Here is a 14,143-nt window from a genome sequence, read left to right as displayed (position 1 = left end):
GCACTCTCGAGGCACGTACAGGCATTAGCACCCTTGAACTTTTCCATTACCCCCACCACATGGGTATTGTTGGCCACTTTCACAGATGCAGAGGATTTCACAGATCTGGAGAGGTGGGGAGTGATTTATTCAAGGCCAAAGCAGAGCTGGGTGTTCTGACTGTTGTCTCTGGAGTTCGTTTATTTTATTTTAAAGATTTTATTGATTTATTTGACAGAGACACAGTGAGAGAGGGAACACAAGCGGGGGGAGTGGGAGAGGGAAGAGCAGGCTTCCTGTTGAGCAGGGAGCCCAATGCAGGGCTTGATTCCAGGACCCAGGGATCATGACCTGAGCGGAAGGCAGACACCTGACGACTGAGCCACCCAGGCGTCCCTCTCTGGAGTTAATTTCACTCTGTTAAAAATTTCGACCTACTGGCAGTCTTGAGCCTTAAGTCCATCAGTCCATGAGGTCCTGACACATACTAGGTGCTCAGTGGACACGCGCTGAGGCGGGGAGCACTGCGGAGACCCTCTCTGCAGGGCTTTTGGCACAACCTTCCCTTTGCTTCCCAGGGAAGAGGAGAGAAGGGAAGCAGCTACTGTGTGCTTCACACACATCATCCCACTTAATTTTCCTCCACTCCTGGGAGGAAAGGCAGGTGTGACTCACAGAGCAGGCTCCTCCCCAAGGTCACCTGCCATCAGCAGCGGAGTCTGGATTCTAACTCAGGAGTCCAACACTGAGCAAAGCAGTCAGCCTACCTCCTGGGCGGGCCTGACCTGGAATTCAACTGGGACTAAGGACAGGTGCCCCTGGGAGAAGCCTTCCCAGATTCTCAGAGCCGTCCTGTCTGGGCCCCTGAGACAGGGCTGGCAAAGTCCCTTCTGTCCTCCCGGCCTCCGTTTTCCCTGGGGGGAGGGGGCAGGCATGGCCTCCATCCCTTCCAAGTTATAACTGGGAAGGGAGGCCAGGAGCCCCTCCAGAGGAGGCTTTTTCTTGGGTCTGCCTTCACGCCCATCCTACACCAGCCCCGAGCCTCTGCCTGCTTCTGCTTTGCCCTGTCCTCCATTCATGGAACCCCTGCTCAGCGCTCTCTCCATCAGCCCACACTCCAGACCCAAAGCCTGAACTCTGCGCAGGGCAGGCCTGCTGGTGGCACAGCCTCCCTTTCGCACGGGTCTGCCTGACCGCCCCACGGCAGGTGGCAGGGATCCTGCCAGGCCAGAAGCTGGTGCTCTGGGCAGGCTGAGGCCAGGGCAGTTCTGACCCAATCTGGCCGTGGGCCCACAACCTTGCAGCCCAGGTCCCTCCAAACACTGGGCCATTGTTCCAGTCTGAGCCAGGGGATAGGTCTGTGGCCTTGGGGCTGGACAGAAACCTGTTTAGCAAGGCTCTGCTCCTCCCATGCAAGTTCAAGACCTTGACCAGGATCCTGCCAGGCTCCGTGGGAAAAAATAGGCTGAGGAGACAGGCCCGAGACTAGAGCTGAGAGGGGGCGGCGGGGGGCAGGAGACCCTCAGCCCGCCTCGCGGCCCCACCACATGCCCCTGGTGCTGTTGTGTAGGCGTGAGCCCTGCTGGCCACAGGCTACAGGCTGCCAGCAGACGGACGCGTGGGATGCAAAGCATGTGACAAAAAAAAATCCAGCAGCCCAGCCTGGCCTCTGTTTCGCCCTCCTTGACAGGAGGTCCAAATGTGTGTGTGCTCACCCTGCCGTGGGCTTAGGTGGCGAGCCGAGGGTCAGCCATAGTCGGGAGGCACAAGAAAGATGTAATGCAGCCCCGAGGCCGTGAGGGACAGCATCTCGCGGCCATGCCCTCCCTCCCCCAGTGAGGAGGAGGATGCAAGCCCAGCTGACCTCACTGTGTGCCAGACTGCCAACCTCCTCACGACCCTTGGGCGCGGGCGCCATCGCAATTCCCACTCTACAGATAAGGAAACTGAGGCACAGAGAAGCAAGAGGCAGAGCTGGCCCGGAACCCAGACCAATGACCCCAGAGGGATCAAGAATTTCTTCACTTTGCTCCTATGACTGTGGACAGTTTTACTGACAATTTTGTTAAACGGCCTCAACTTTGGTGAAGCTCTGTCCACACTTACAAGAGCCAGGCCAAGAAATGTGGGCTCCTATGGTGGCACAGACCCAGGAACAGACCCAGGTGATATAGTCAGTGCAGCTCCTGTGGCAGCTGGGGGGTGGCCTACAGGCGGGGCTTTCTGGAAAGTGGGACTCAGTCCTGTGGCAGGTGGGGCGGGGGGTGGGCAGGGCACTGCTTCAGGTGGAGGGGACAGCAGGGCACGGGTTTGGAGGCTGGCAGTAGCTGGCTGTACTGTGGTGACAGGAGACTAAGAATAGGGGCAGGGTTGCTGGCCCAGGAGGCCAGAGAGACGCACAGGCAGGTGACAGGCCTTTGCTGGGGGTGGGAGGTTTCCTCATGAGGCTGGACCTCTCCCTACAGGTTTGACCCTTTCCAACAGAAATATGCATCAACCAAGGACCCTAAAGACAGGCCTCATGGAGGTCCCCTCGAGAGCTTTTGGGTTCACTCTTTCAGTTGGGTGAGAATTAAGATTTGTGAAAAGAAGCATTTGCTGGGTCACATGGCTGAGTCCTCTGAAAGTCCTGCCCAGCCAGCCTGGGCCTGCCGTAGCCCCCGCTTCGCCATCACGGACACCCCACGGGAATCAGAGCACAGGTGCCCACTGCTCAGGGGGCCTCCTGCACCTGTGGAAGCCAGACCAGCTGATCCCCAGCCACCCCCAGCTCAGTATGGGGTCGGTCCTCCAGAGGTAGGGGGTTGGCTCCAACATAGCAAAGCCCGGGAGGGCAGAAAGGGCAGGTGTAGCCCCAGGACCCTGCCAGGGGTCACCTTGGGCACTGCGGGGGTGGAAGCCGGGCTTGGGGGATTGTTAGGGTTAACCCAGAATTTGTCTTGCACTGAATTCCCTTGAGCTCCAGGGGTGTGCCTTTCTCTGCCTCCTTCGGGGTTTGGTGACTAAGGCTATCCCTACCCAAGCCAGCCACACAGCTGCCCCAGAATCCCCAGAGAGGAGACTAAGAAACATCATCACTAGCTTGTCTTGCCCACCCTGCCCCCCGACCCCTCATTACTCTGGGGCCATGTGCTGGGGGCTGGAGGGAGAGATGCTCAGTTCTCTCCCAAGGGGTGTGTGTGTGCGTGTGTGTGTGTGTGTGTGTGTGGCAGGTGGGGTGGGGTGGTAGCTGACAGGATGGTGTCCCCTATTCTCAGGCAGGCGGACCTGTCTAAGGCCTGCCTCCCCTGCTTCTCAGCTGTGTGACCTGGGGCAAGCCATGTACCACCAGGGCCTCTGTTTCCCTATGGACTAAATAGGGACAACAGTGCTGACTTCAGCTGGGTGGTGGGGTGGCGGGGGAGAGGCTGAGATTTAAATGAGATAATACAGAGAGTAAAGAGAAAGTAACCAATAAAGGTAATATCTTTCATTTTCTTTCTGCTCCCCGTGAAGACACTCACTCATGCATACACACACATATGTGCATGTGTACACACGTGTACACACACACACGTGTGCACATTCCTATTCAACCACTGGGCTTCCCAAGAACACATCATCCTCAAAAAGAAAACAGCTATTGGGGTGCCTGAGTGGCTCAGATGGCTGGGCGTCCGCCTTCGGCTCGAGTTGCGGTCCCAGGGTCCTGGGATCAAGCCCTGCATCAGGATCCCTGCTCAGTGGGAAATCTGCTTCTCCCTCTTTCACTCCACTGTTCCCCCTGCTTGTGTGCTCTCTCACTCTCTCTGTCAAATAAATAAAATCTTAAAAAAGAAAACAACGGTCAAAGGGGCCAAGGCAGGTCTCCATGTGCCCTGGCCAGCTAAGGACCAGAAGGGGGTGCTTTGAGGAGGGGGCTGACTTAGGAAGCCTGAGCGAAGTGATGGGTTAGGGCTGGGGTCGGTTGTGTCAGCCTGAAGCCAGGCTGCCCCGGGTTTGGATCCTGGCCCTGCTGCTTGCCAGCCGGCTGACTAGGTAAGCTATGGCGGCTGTCTGGGCCTCGATCTCCTCTGTGGAATCACGTCACGGTCTGTCTCCTGTGTAAGACTCTAATGAAGGCTGAACCATCAGTCCTTCCTCTGGCAGACGTTCTGAGCACCTGCTCTGGGTGCCCGGGATGTAGTGCGGAGAGTACGGGTACTCTGCACTACTGTTCCCCCAGAACCGACGTCCCAGGGAGAGGGACCGAGAGTCAGCGCCATGAGTGAATGGGCCACGGGGGAGTGGTGACTCATTCTCCATGAGGAAGGACGAAACCAGGAAGGGGAGGGCAAGCACTGGGTGGATTTTAGCAGAAGGCCGGGGCCTGCCCTGCCGAGCAGCTCTGTGAGGAAAGACTGGAAGGAGGTGTGGGAACAGGCCAAGGGGCTCACTCAGAGAGGAGTGAGGGCAAGAACCAGTGCAAAGGCCCCAGGGCAGGAACACCGCTGGCAGGTGCAGGCAGCAGCCGGCAGGCCAGCGTGGCTGGGGAGGAGTCCGACGGGGGAGCGGCAGAGGGTGGCGTCCGAGGGCAGGGAGGGCCAGGCCAAGGGGGCCCTGCTCTGAGGGACATGGGGGGCACGGAGGACTTTGAGGAGAGGAGCGACACGATCTGACGGATCTCTCTAAATGACCCTTCCTTCCGAAATGTTGAAGATGGACCCTAGAGAGCGTGGGGAGAGGCCGGGAGGCCAGTCAGGAGGCCAGAATCCAGAGGAGGACGGGAGAGAGGGTGGCTCAGGGGAGCAGCCGGGGAGACGGTGAGAGGCGGTCAGAGTCCGGAAACGCTCTGAAGGGAGTACCCCCCCGGCCCCCCGGGTGTGCTGCGTGGATGGCAGGGTGGAGGGAAGGAAGCACGGATGCCGGGGCTCCCGCCGGCCCAGCAGCGGCCCACACGTGTGCTTGTCGTGGGAGGCAGGAGAACAGGAGCTGCCTTCCCGGGGGGCCGCGTGACGACGGGGCGCCACCACGGCTGTGCTGGGTCAGGCTCACCTGAAGGGTCCGTCCTCAAGGGACATCCTTTCTGTGTGGGGCCGGGGTTGAGAGCGAGGCTAGCAGTTCAGAAAAGGGCTGGGCTCTCCCCCACAGAAGCCAGCCAGCGGCCTGGGATCCAAGCCGGGGAGCTCCGGCCTGGTCCGCCTCCCCCATCAAGGCTGGGCTGCCACAGCCTTGCCTTCCCAGCAAGACAGAAATGGGACCCAGGCCCCCGCCCCAGGCCCTGTGAACACCCGCAGGGCCCCTGCGCCTCACACTTGAAAGAGCCAGGGGGTTATCTGCAAAATTCCAATTAAATCCACAGGCTTTGATAATTTGATAAGCCGCTCTACAGTCGCCCCTGAGTCAAAATACACTGTTACTTGAGCCTGTGTTTATGTTTCAGGATGGAGGGGGAGGTGTACTGAAGCGGCTCTGAGGAGGGGGGGGGTGCAGGCTCTGGGCTGATGAATCGTCAGCCTGTCAGGCCTGGGTCACCGACGGGTCTGGGCTCTAACGTCAGGCACACTGTGGTCTGGAACATGCGTCCCTCTTGGCAGCTCCTGGAGGCCGAGCAGGCCCAGGGAAGAGAAGCCCTTCAGAACTGTCTGTCCACAGCTGACCCTAGTTCTGGAGCCTGAGGTCTGTCTCATGATGGAGGGCTTCCTGGTCTCAGGCCATCTCTTGCCAGACCAGCTGTGAGCCAGCCCAGGTGGCTGGTAGCCCCTTAAGAAAGAGGCCAATAAGCCCCCTGACATGGTGACTTGGGGGCAAATGCTTTCCCCTGCAGCGGAGAGTGTGCACTGGGTCACATTCCTTTCTGTTCTACAAGTGTCCATGAACAAGACTGTGGAGTACTACCTACCGGCCAGTAGCCCTGACCAGGTTGTCTTCATGCACTTGTTACCTGTCAGCCCTCTGGACCACTCCACGAGTCCCATGTTATCATGTGTTAGGGATGGGAAAACAGAAACACAGAGAAGTTGAGCCAACGACCAGAGACACAGCCCAGAGTGTCAGACCTTGATCCTAGAGCCTGGCTGGGCAAAGCCATGCCCACTGCCTCACCAATACACCACTGTCTCCCTACGCCTGGTTGGCTCATTCCTGAGGGCCTTCTGGACGGGAGCAGAAGGCTAACCTATTGCCATGAGTGCACAGGTGGGCAGGTGACACAGGACCAATTTACGCAGCTGATGGGCAGAGAACGGGGCAGAGGGGCACGGATCAAGGGCAGGGTCAGTGACTTCGTGGCGATGCACTGGCTGCTTCACCTGACGGCAGTACCCCTTTCCCCTCTGGGGGTCAAGTGATCACATGGGACTTCAATGACAATCGCCTGGGGAGGGACACCTCTTTTCTCCCCATGGAAGGAAGTGGAAAAGGAAGGGGAGGCTGTGAGAGACCATCACAGCCGGAAGGACCCGGGTCTCTGCTGGGGTCTTTGGAGCCTTCCTCTGCCCCGGGAGAGTGAGGATGGCTAAGGCAGGAGCACCGAGAGGGGAGGACAGAGAGGGACACAGAGAGGCTCAGGACCACCGTCCCCCTGACTCCTCCCAAACCAGGAGGGCAGGCGGGAGCTGTGGAAAGAGTATGGGCCTCTCTATGAACCTGAAAAATCTGGGTTCAAGTTCAGGCTGCTGCTGTGAGCCTGTTTCCACATCTGTAATGTGGGGATAAGAATACACAAGTCTCCCTCTCATGAGCTGACACAGCAGGTGCAGCGAGGGACATGCTTCTCCCTCTGGCGAGAGCACGCTTTTCTGTCTAGTTTTGTTGTTGACGAAGCTCTGGCCCAGCCCACATGTCCTCTGAGTTTCACCAATAATTGCTGGAGGGAGCCAGAGCAGGGACTCATCCTGGTCCCTTTGTGGCAGAGGAGGGAGATGAAGCTCAGGGAAGCCACAGAGTGACCCACCCCGAGGCTGTGTGGCCAGTAAGCAGTAGAGTTGGGGCGTGAACTCCTCCTAGTCTCTGTGGCTTTCCACGAGTCTACCTTGTGAACCCGTCCCTGATGAGTTTCTGATGGTCTGTAGTATTTGCTCGTTTCTTAAGCCCATGGCAGCCCTCAGAGAGACGGCAAGCCTCTGGGCTGGTAGGTTTTTCTCCCCCGAGGGCCCGGGCTATTTTAGGCTCTGAGTCCTCTAGTACAAGTGGAAAGAGAAGGGTCCTTCCCAGCTGGACTGCCATGTACGGATGTGCAGACCACACACTCAGTGCCGGGAATGGTGCCCTCAGAGCCACGCAACACACACCCTTGTCTTCAGGCTTTTCCTCCCCATCCCCAGATGGCCTCTGGCCTCTTCCCACCTGCCCCAGGACATTCCTTCGAACAATTCTTTCCCTTCCCCCTGCAGTCCCTACCCCATCTGCCTCTCAGCCACCCATCCTTGTACTTTGAGATTTTAGGGGGAAAGAGATGTTGAGGGATGTGATCTCTTGCACCCCAACCTTCTCCCCAGCCAATACCCTTCCCTGTCTGCCCTCTTCTGTGCATCAGCCCCTGGTGGAAACCAGAGTTCTGTCTCCACTGAGAACCCAGTCTGGTGAGGGAACTGTTCTGAGCAAGAGAGGGCAGCCCTCACAGCAGAGCCTGGTCGTATGGGTGAGAAACCAGCAGGACCCGGTGGATCTTCGTGACCACCAGACCCAGAACATTCTTATTCCAGAGAGAAGAGACACCTGCTTGGTTCCCCATTTCTTCCCAAACGTGGAAATACCAGCCAGCACCGGACTACTAGGAATCAAAGATTTGGGTTAGAGCCTCCTGCCTGTCACACACCCAACCAGCTATGCGACTTCGGACAATCACCTAACCTCACTAAGCCTCAGTTTCCTCCTCCGTAAACACAGCTACTAATGACGGTCAACCCTGGACGAGCAGAGGGACCGTTAGACTTTCTTTCACCTCATCTGCTCCTTACAATAACCTGGGAGCTAGAAAGAGTGTGCAGGGAAACCTACCCCCAAATGCACAGACACCCTCCCTTGCCAGCCCTGGGGTCAAGGCAGTAAGAGTCTGGAGAACAATGGTCCGTATACCTTTGGCCCATCTCTTCCTTTCCTTGTGTCCCCACATCCTGAGCCTCTCCAGGCTGCCCTCCACTTTCGTCCACACCTCAAGGCACAAAGAAGAGGCCTGAACTACCACTTACTCTTTTGGGGGATTGACATCCTCTGGTCGGGCCTCAAAGAACCGAAAGACTTCATCACACTGTGAAATGTGGGGAGGCAGCCGAACAAGTGCCTGTGGAAAAACAGGAAGAAAGGGCATTAGGTGTGATGAAAACCCCAAGCAGGGTCCCCTTGGGCTGCCAGTGATGGCAGAGGCTCAAGGATGGTGCCGTGGGTGACACAGCCAACTGGCCAGCCACCCCCCCCCCCGGCACCCCAACCAGACAACCCATCAACAAATCAACCAATCAGCTACCTAATGAAACAGCTCTCCATCCGTCCCACCCATTAGCCAACCTGCCAATTAATCTACTAACCAACTAGTCAAGTAATAAAAATAACTCACTGGTCAACCCCAATGAATCTATCAACCATCCAGCCAAAAATTCAACCAACCAACCATTCAACCAGCCAGTTCGCCAACTAAACAACCAGTCAGCAAAGCAAAAAACAATGCCCGTTGATCCTTATAGCCCTCAAGTCTTAGGGCCCTCAGGAGTTAGTCACTCTGTGTGAATCCTGAAAGAATTCTCTCCTGGCCACAGAGGAAGTCCAAGATCCTTAGCCCAACAACCCAAGGTCTTATTCTACCAGCCTCATCTCCCACTAGCCACATTCTAGACATGCCAGATAGTCACTGTCTCTAAATACGGACTGCACAATTACAGGAGAAGATGGGCACCGTGTGGGGGTAACTGTCCCGGTAGGATCATGGGCCAGCCGTGAGTTTGTCACCCAGAGAGGCCTGAGAGTCTGCTGCTGGAAAGTAGTGGGTGACTGCCAGGCATGGTCAGAGCTCCTGCTGTGCACCAGACCAGGGCATACTCCATACCTCATAGCCTGGGGCACCTGGGACCCCTGACATGCCCAACATGGAGGCAGGGGCAGCGTGAGACCAGGTGAAGCCCTGCTCCTGGCCGCTGCACTTCATGTGCAGAGAAGATCTTGGAATGATTCTTTAGTGCAGACAGGAGAGGCCACTGCCAAAGCAGGGCTGAGGGCCAGGGCCAAGGGAACTCTGGGCTAGAGCCAGAAGGGAGAGGGAAAACTTGGGCCTGTGGGACTTGCAAAGGACTGCCCGTGAGGAGGCTCCAGGTCAGGGGGGAGCTGAACAGAAGCCTGTCAATGTGCCTGTGCCTCGCTGGGCCCCCTTCACCGGGGCTGCTTCAGGGGTCATGACCCAATCTGGCATCTCCCCTGTACCAAGCGTGCGGGGGCCTCCATGTCCGGAGTCACTGGGAACCTCCTAACGGTCCTCTTGAGGGCAGATCTCATCCTTATGTTACTGGTAAGGAGGTGAAGGCTCAGGGAGGACACGTGGCCTGCCCGCAGGCTGTGTCAAGGGTGGGAAAGAACTTGCTCGAAGGTAAGCTCCATGCAGTTGGGAGTCAGTTCTGTTGCCTGCGTGTCCCTAGATCCTGGAAGAGTGCCTGGCACAGAGCGGGCAGGCAACGAGTATTTGCTCAAACGAATGAATGAAGAAGGGTTTTGTTGTGCCAAAGCCCGATACCTAATAGTAGTGGGACATGATAATGGGGCAAAAAAGAAAAAAATGCCCATGTGGTCTTTGGTTGCAAGGAGAGAGGTCTAGTGTTAAGGTACAGGGAAGCAACTGCTCAATTCTTCTCTGAGCTGGTCAGGTAACCGTGCAGGTGTGGCACTGAGCGCCAGGCATCCCACCATGATGGTCCCTTTTGATGTCATACCTGCACCTGGGCAAGATAAGGCCCAACTGCAGCGGGTAAGACAACATCATGCAATGCACAGCTGTTCTTTCTAGAGCCCCTGGCTTTCTGAGGGTCCCTAACACATCCAATCCCACGAAGGCCAGGAAACAGAAAAGAAGGGAAATGAACATTTAATGGGCAACTGTGTTCCAGGCACCATCCTGGGCCCCTTGACCCCAATCATCTGACAAACAGTGAGGGCTTTTCAGTGTGTGCGTCTGACATGGGGCCCTGCTGGGGGGTCACAGGGGTGAGTCAGATGCAGCCTCTGCCCTTGCACGAGCACGTCTGATGACGTTGTCGCTGGAGGTAGACATTTTGTCCTGGAGGCAGACACCCTTGCCTTTGTTTATGACGGAGACACTGGGGCTATTGTGCTCATGGGAGGAATGAAACCCTGGGCTCAGAAGGGAGAATGGGTACAGACCCCCCCCCCACCCCCAAAGCATCCATGTTGTCACCTAACCTACATGGCCGGTGCTGTTTTCTCCCCCAGGAAAGGGAGAGGGAAGGGGAAAAGAAAGACCGAGGAAGGAGAAAGAAGGAGGAAGATGGGGCGTGTGGGGGGGGGGACAAAGAGAGAGAGAGACAGATGGAGAGACAGATCTACAGAAAGAGAGAGAGAGAGACAACAGAGGGGGATAGAGCGGAGATGAGGCCTGTGTGCAGCAAGGGCCCCTGGCAGAACCGAAGGGCTGGGCAGGGCAGGGCAGGGAAGGATGCAGGAGGGCAACCATGACCAGGGACCCAGGCTGCATGCAGACTCGCTGCCAGGGTGACCTCCCTGAAAGGGCGAGGGAAGGGAGCCAGGGCAGGTCTCCAGCCGGCCTGGAGTGCTCGCGCCCTCCCCGCCCAGCACGCTGCCACCCACCCGCTGCGCAGGCCCCGGCCGGCCAAGGACTCGCGCAGCCCCAGCAGCGAACACAGGGGCTCTTCATGCCGACAGAGACCGGCATTCTGGGGGCAGAGGACGTGTGGGCCATGAGGGCCTCAGACAAAGAGGCCTTTTGGTCGAACCACCGTGGCATCTTTACTTAACGGAGAGCCCCGAAGGGAGCCGCATGGAGGGCTCATCCTAATTTCAGGCTGACGAGAGGCTCTCCGCTCGGGGCAGCTCCCATCAGCGCCACTGCCAAGCCCAGCGCTGGCCAGAATCATTTGGCAGGAGACCTTGAAGCTCAGCAGTCCGTCCCCAGGGCCTGGGCCGATGATGACTGTCAGAGCTGGGGAACCCCCCTCCCCAATCCAGCCATTCTGAGAGGGCCATACATAGGTATTTCCAAGGACACCTCCAGACCTAAAAGTCTGCCATTGGACATCCAAGATCTCTGCCGTTGGGTGGTTAAGTCTGGGCCTCAGGGCCTCAGAGCCAGCCAGACACAGGTTTGAGTCCTGGCTCTACCGTTCACGGGCTGTGTGATGCTGAATGTGCTGCTTGCCCTCTCTGAGCTCAATACAGTGGGTTTGATATGGCACCTATTTGTTAAGAGGCTAAGTGAGATTGTGACATCTCACAAGGAAGAGCCTAGCACAGTGCCTGGCACTGAATAAACACTCTGGATGTTTTAGTTGTTGTGCTATTGTCTTTGCTGTCATTATTCTTTGGGTGAGTGCAGTGATGCAAATGAGAAAGAACACTGGGAGAGGAGTCAGGAGATCTCAATTCTAGTTCCAGTCTGGCCCTTATACACTTGCTACACGAGCCCACCTCACACCTCAGGTTGTCATTTCTTCTAGGATAGAGTAGACAAACTCTGGAATCTCACATTATCTCATGGAACACGTGTTTGAGGAGGTAAAAGGAATTCTGTGGGCACATGTGAAGTGATGCCTTATAGATCCCCACCTTGGTCTTAGAGAGCACCATGTTCATTAGTACACTAAAGGCTCTGAGAAGTCCTGCAGGGAAGAAACCTATGGAGCTTTGTTTAGGTCAGCACTTATTAATAATCATGACATGCTGGGGGATTGGCTCATTTAATCATCACATTAACATTATATACCCATCTCAAAGGGTATGACTAATTCCACTTCTACAGAAGCAAATAAAGCACAGAGAAGTTAAGTAACTTTTCAAGGCCACACAGCTAGTAAGCAAGATTTTCAGTTGGGCCATCTGAGTCCAGAGCCTGTGCTCTGTCTGATCTACTGATCTATACTGCCTCCCGCACTACCCACAGGTCTCTGATTATGGAGCAGGTCTTCCAACAATTTCTATTAACAGCCCACGGAACAGAGCTGGGACATATCCAGGCCACAGACATTCTGAAACTTCTTCCAGCTCTAACAGTCCAAGGCTCCAGCACTGCAAACAGCACCATTAGGAGTGAACTCACTGTCTGACCCATCATTCAATCCGACTGAGCCTTTTGATTCAGGCTAGGTGGGAAGAGCTGGAATGAGCATGACCTCCGAGCCCTCAGCATCTAGGGAGGGGGCCACTGCCCCATGGGGCTGCTTAGGGTATGCAGGCCCCCACCCTATGTAAGCTGAGCTGACTTCAGTCCCCTTCTGACCTTGCCATTCTGTGGCCCAGGGCGATTGTGAGCTGGCTAAGAGCAGATCTGGACAAATAAGGCAAGGGAGGTAGCTGAGGGCAGAGGGTGCCTAGGGCTGGGGGAGACTGGTGAGGAAGTGCTAAAGAGCCAGCAAGGTTTGCCATCAGGCAGTCCTTCCTGTGCCCCCTTCCCCAGTCCTAAACTGCCCTGAGGTCTCTAGATCCTGGCCTGCCCCACACAGTTTTCTGAGAGCCAGCAACACCGGCCACCATTTGCACTGTGTCATCCTTCAGATAAGACACAAATTCAGATAAGACAGAGGGTGGCTGTCCTCAGACCTTCTTCGAAGGGAACCCCCCCACCACCTCCACGAAGCCCACCACTCTGGGTACGTCTGTCCAAGGACAGAAAAGTTTTACATCTGGCCAAACAACCATGGGCGTCCTGCTCTTTCCATGGGATCAAACATTGTCCTCTTTTTAGGAACATCATTTTGATTTCTAATCAATGGAAATCTGGGCAAAAGCTGAGTGACCAAGGGCAGGGGATGGGGGGAGGGGGCATGGCACAGGGGACTGGAGTCCCACCAAGCTGGCCACCCACTCCCTGCCCCAGCCCCACCCCTGGGCTGCCTCTGGCCTGCCTGGACTCTTTCTCCTGGATCCCTACCTAGGAAGCTGGGCTCATGGAACTTCTGTAAATCAGTATCTCAAACACAGGAGTTCTCTTTTTGAAGGACCAGGCTGCAAATCCTTTTGAAATGGAAACAGTATCTCATTCACAACAGCACGTGAATTCATGTCACAAGGGCTCCTAGTACATCGGGGCTTCCGGGACATGTCACCCTCCTGGGAGGTGTCCTCTGCTCGTGTGTGATCTTTGCATCTTGTTGGCAGACATTGCCTGGACACCTACATGGGGCCAGGATTCCTGCTTGTTACTGAGGACACAAAGATAAAAGGTGTGGTCCTCAAGGAGCTCCAGGTCTGGAAAAGGTGGACACACAGAAACTGTCCTCCTACAGAGGATTGGTGTCCTATCTGGAGGCATGCACAGTTTTCACAGCAGGGGTGCTCAGCTTTCCCTGGGGAACTCAGGGGGCTTCTAGAAGGGGCACCGTGGGAGCTGAATCCCTAGGAAGAGCACTAGCAGGGGCAAAGGGTGGCAGCTTGGGACTCTGGCTAGTTGGGAACGGCGGCACTTTTGATGGACTGGACTGCAGGGTGCGGAGGACAGGCAGATGCTGAGGCCTGAGCAGCACTTCGGACGAGCCCACAGAGGGCCCGGCCAAGCCCCTCGTGGGTTCTTATGGGCAATGGGGCTCCTCTGAGGGTCTTCAAGGAGAAAAGGGACACAATCAGTTTTATTTCAGGCTAGAAATCCTTTTCCTTGGTATATGGACTAACAGAGATGGAGACATTCTATCACTTGGTTTCCCCAGAGTACCAGCCACTTTGGGAGGCATGAATGCATCAGTCTTTGCTCTCTGCTTCAGTCTCCCTATCAGCAACACTCTTAGAATGAGGCCACAAGAAGTCAGTCTCCCTGTATCTAGGACGGAGTATAACAGGAAGCTTCTGGTGCTTCTTCAAGGAGTGTGTTTTGATTGGGACATGAATCTTTCTCTTTATTAAGGTGAGACCCAATGACGGGCCATGCATGGTGGGAGGGAGAAGCCCGGGACTAAGAACCACCACCCCCAGATAGTCTCAGTTTTCGAACCTGGCAAGTGGGGATAAAATTGAATGAGTCTGGGAGGTGCAGAGAGTC

At 56.1% G+C, this 14,143-nt stretch overlaps 1 protein-coding gene across 5 annotated transcripts in view; it reads right to left on the bottom strand.

Moving 5' to 3' along the window:
• SH3PXD2A (SH3 and PX domains 2A) overlaps positions 1–14,143 on the bottom strand; it is a 231,916-nt gene that overhangs the window by 100,757 nt on the left and 117,016 nt on the right. For all 5 annotated transcript variants that reach the window (XM_004749332.3, XM_004749334.3, XM_013054581.2 and 2 more), the window contains one exon: positions 8,130–8,221. In XM_004749332.3, the coding sequence (XP_004749389.1) occupies positions 8,130–8,221 (92 nt within the window). The remainder of the gene's footprint in view (positions 1–8,129; positions 8,222–14,143) is intronic.

The sequence above is a fragment of the Mustela putorius genome, unplaced genomic scaffold (genome assembly GCF_011764305.1).
Source record: "Mustela putorius furo isolate JIRA1106 unplaced genomic scaffold, ASM1176430v1.1 tig00003909_pilon_pilon_pilon, whole genome shotgun sequence".
NCBI lineage: Eukaryota > Metazoa > Chordata > Mammalia > Carnivora > Mustelidae > Mustela > Mustela putorius.
The sequence above is the reverse complement of the archived record's forward strand: the minus strand, read 5'-3'. Positions and strand labels throughout refer to the sequence as shown.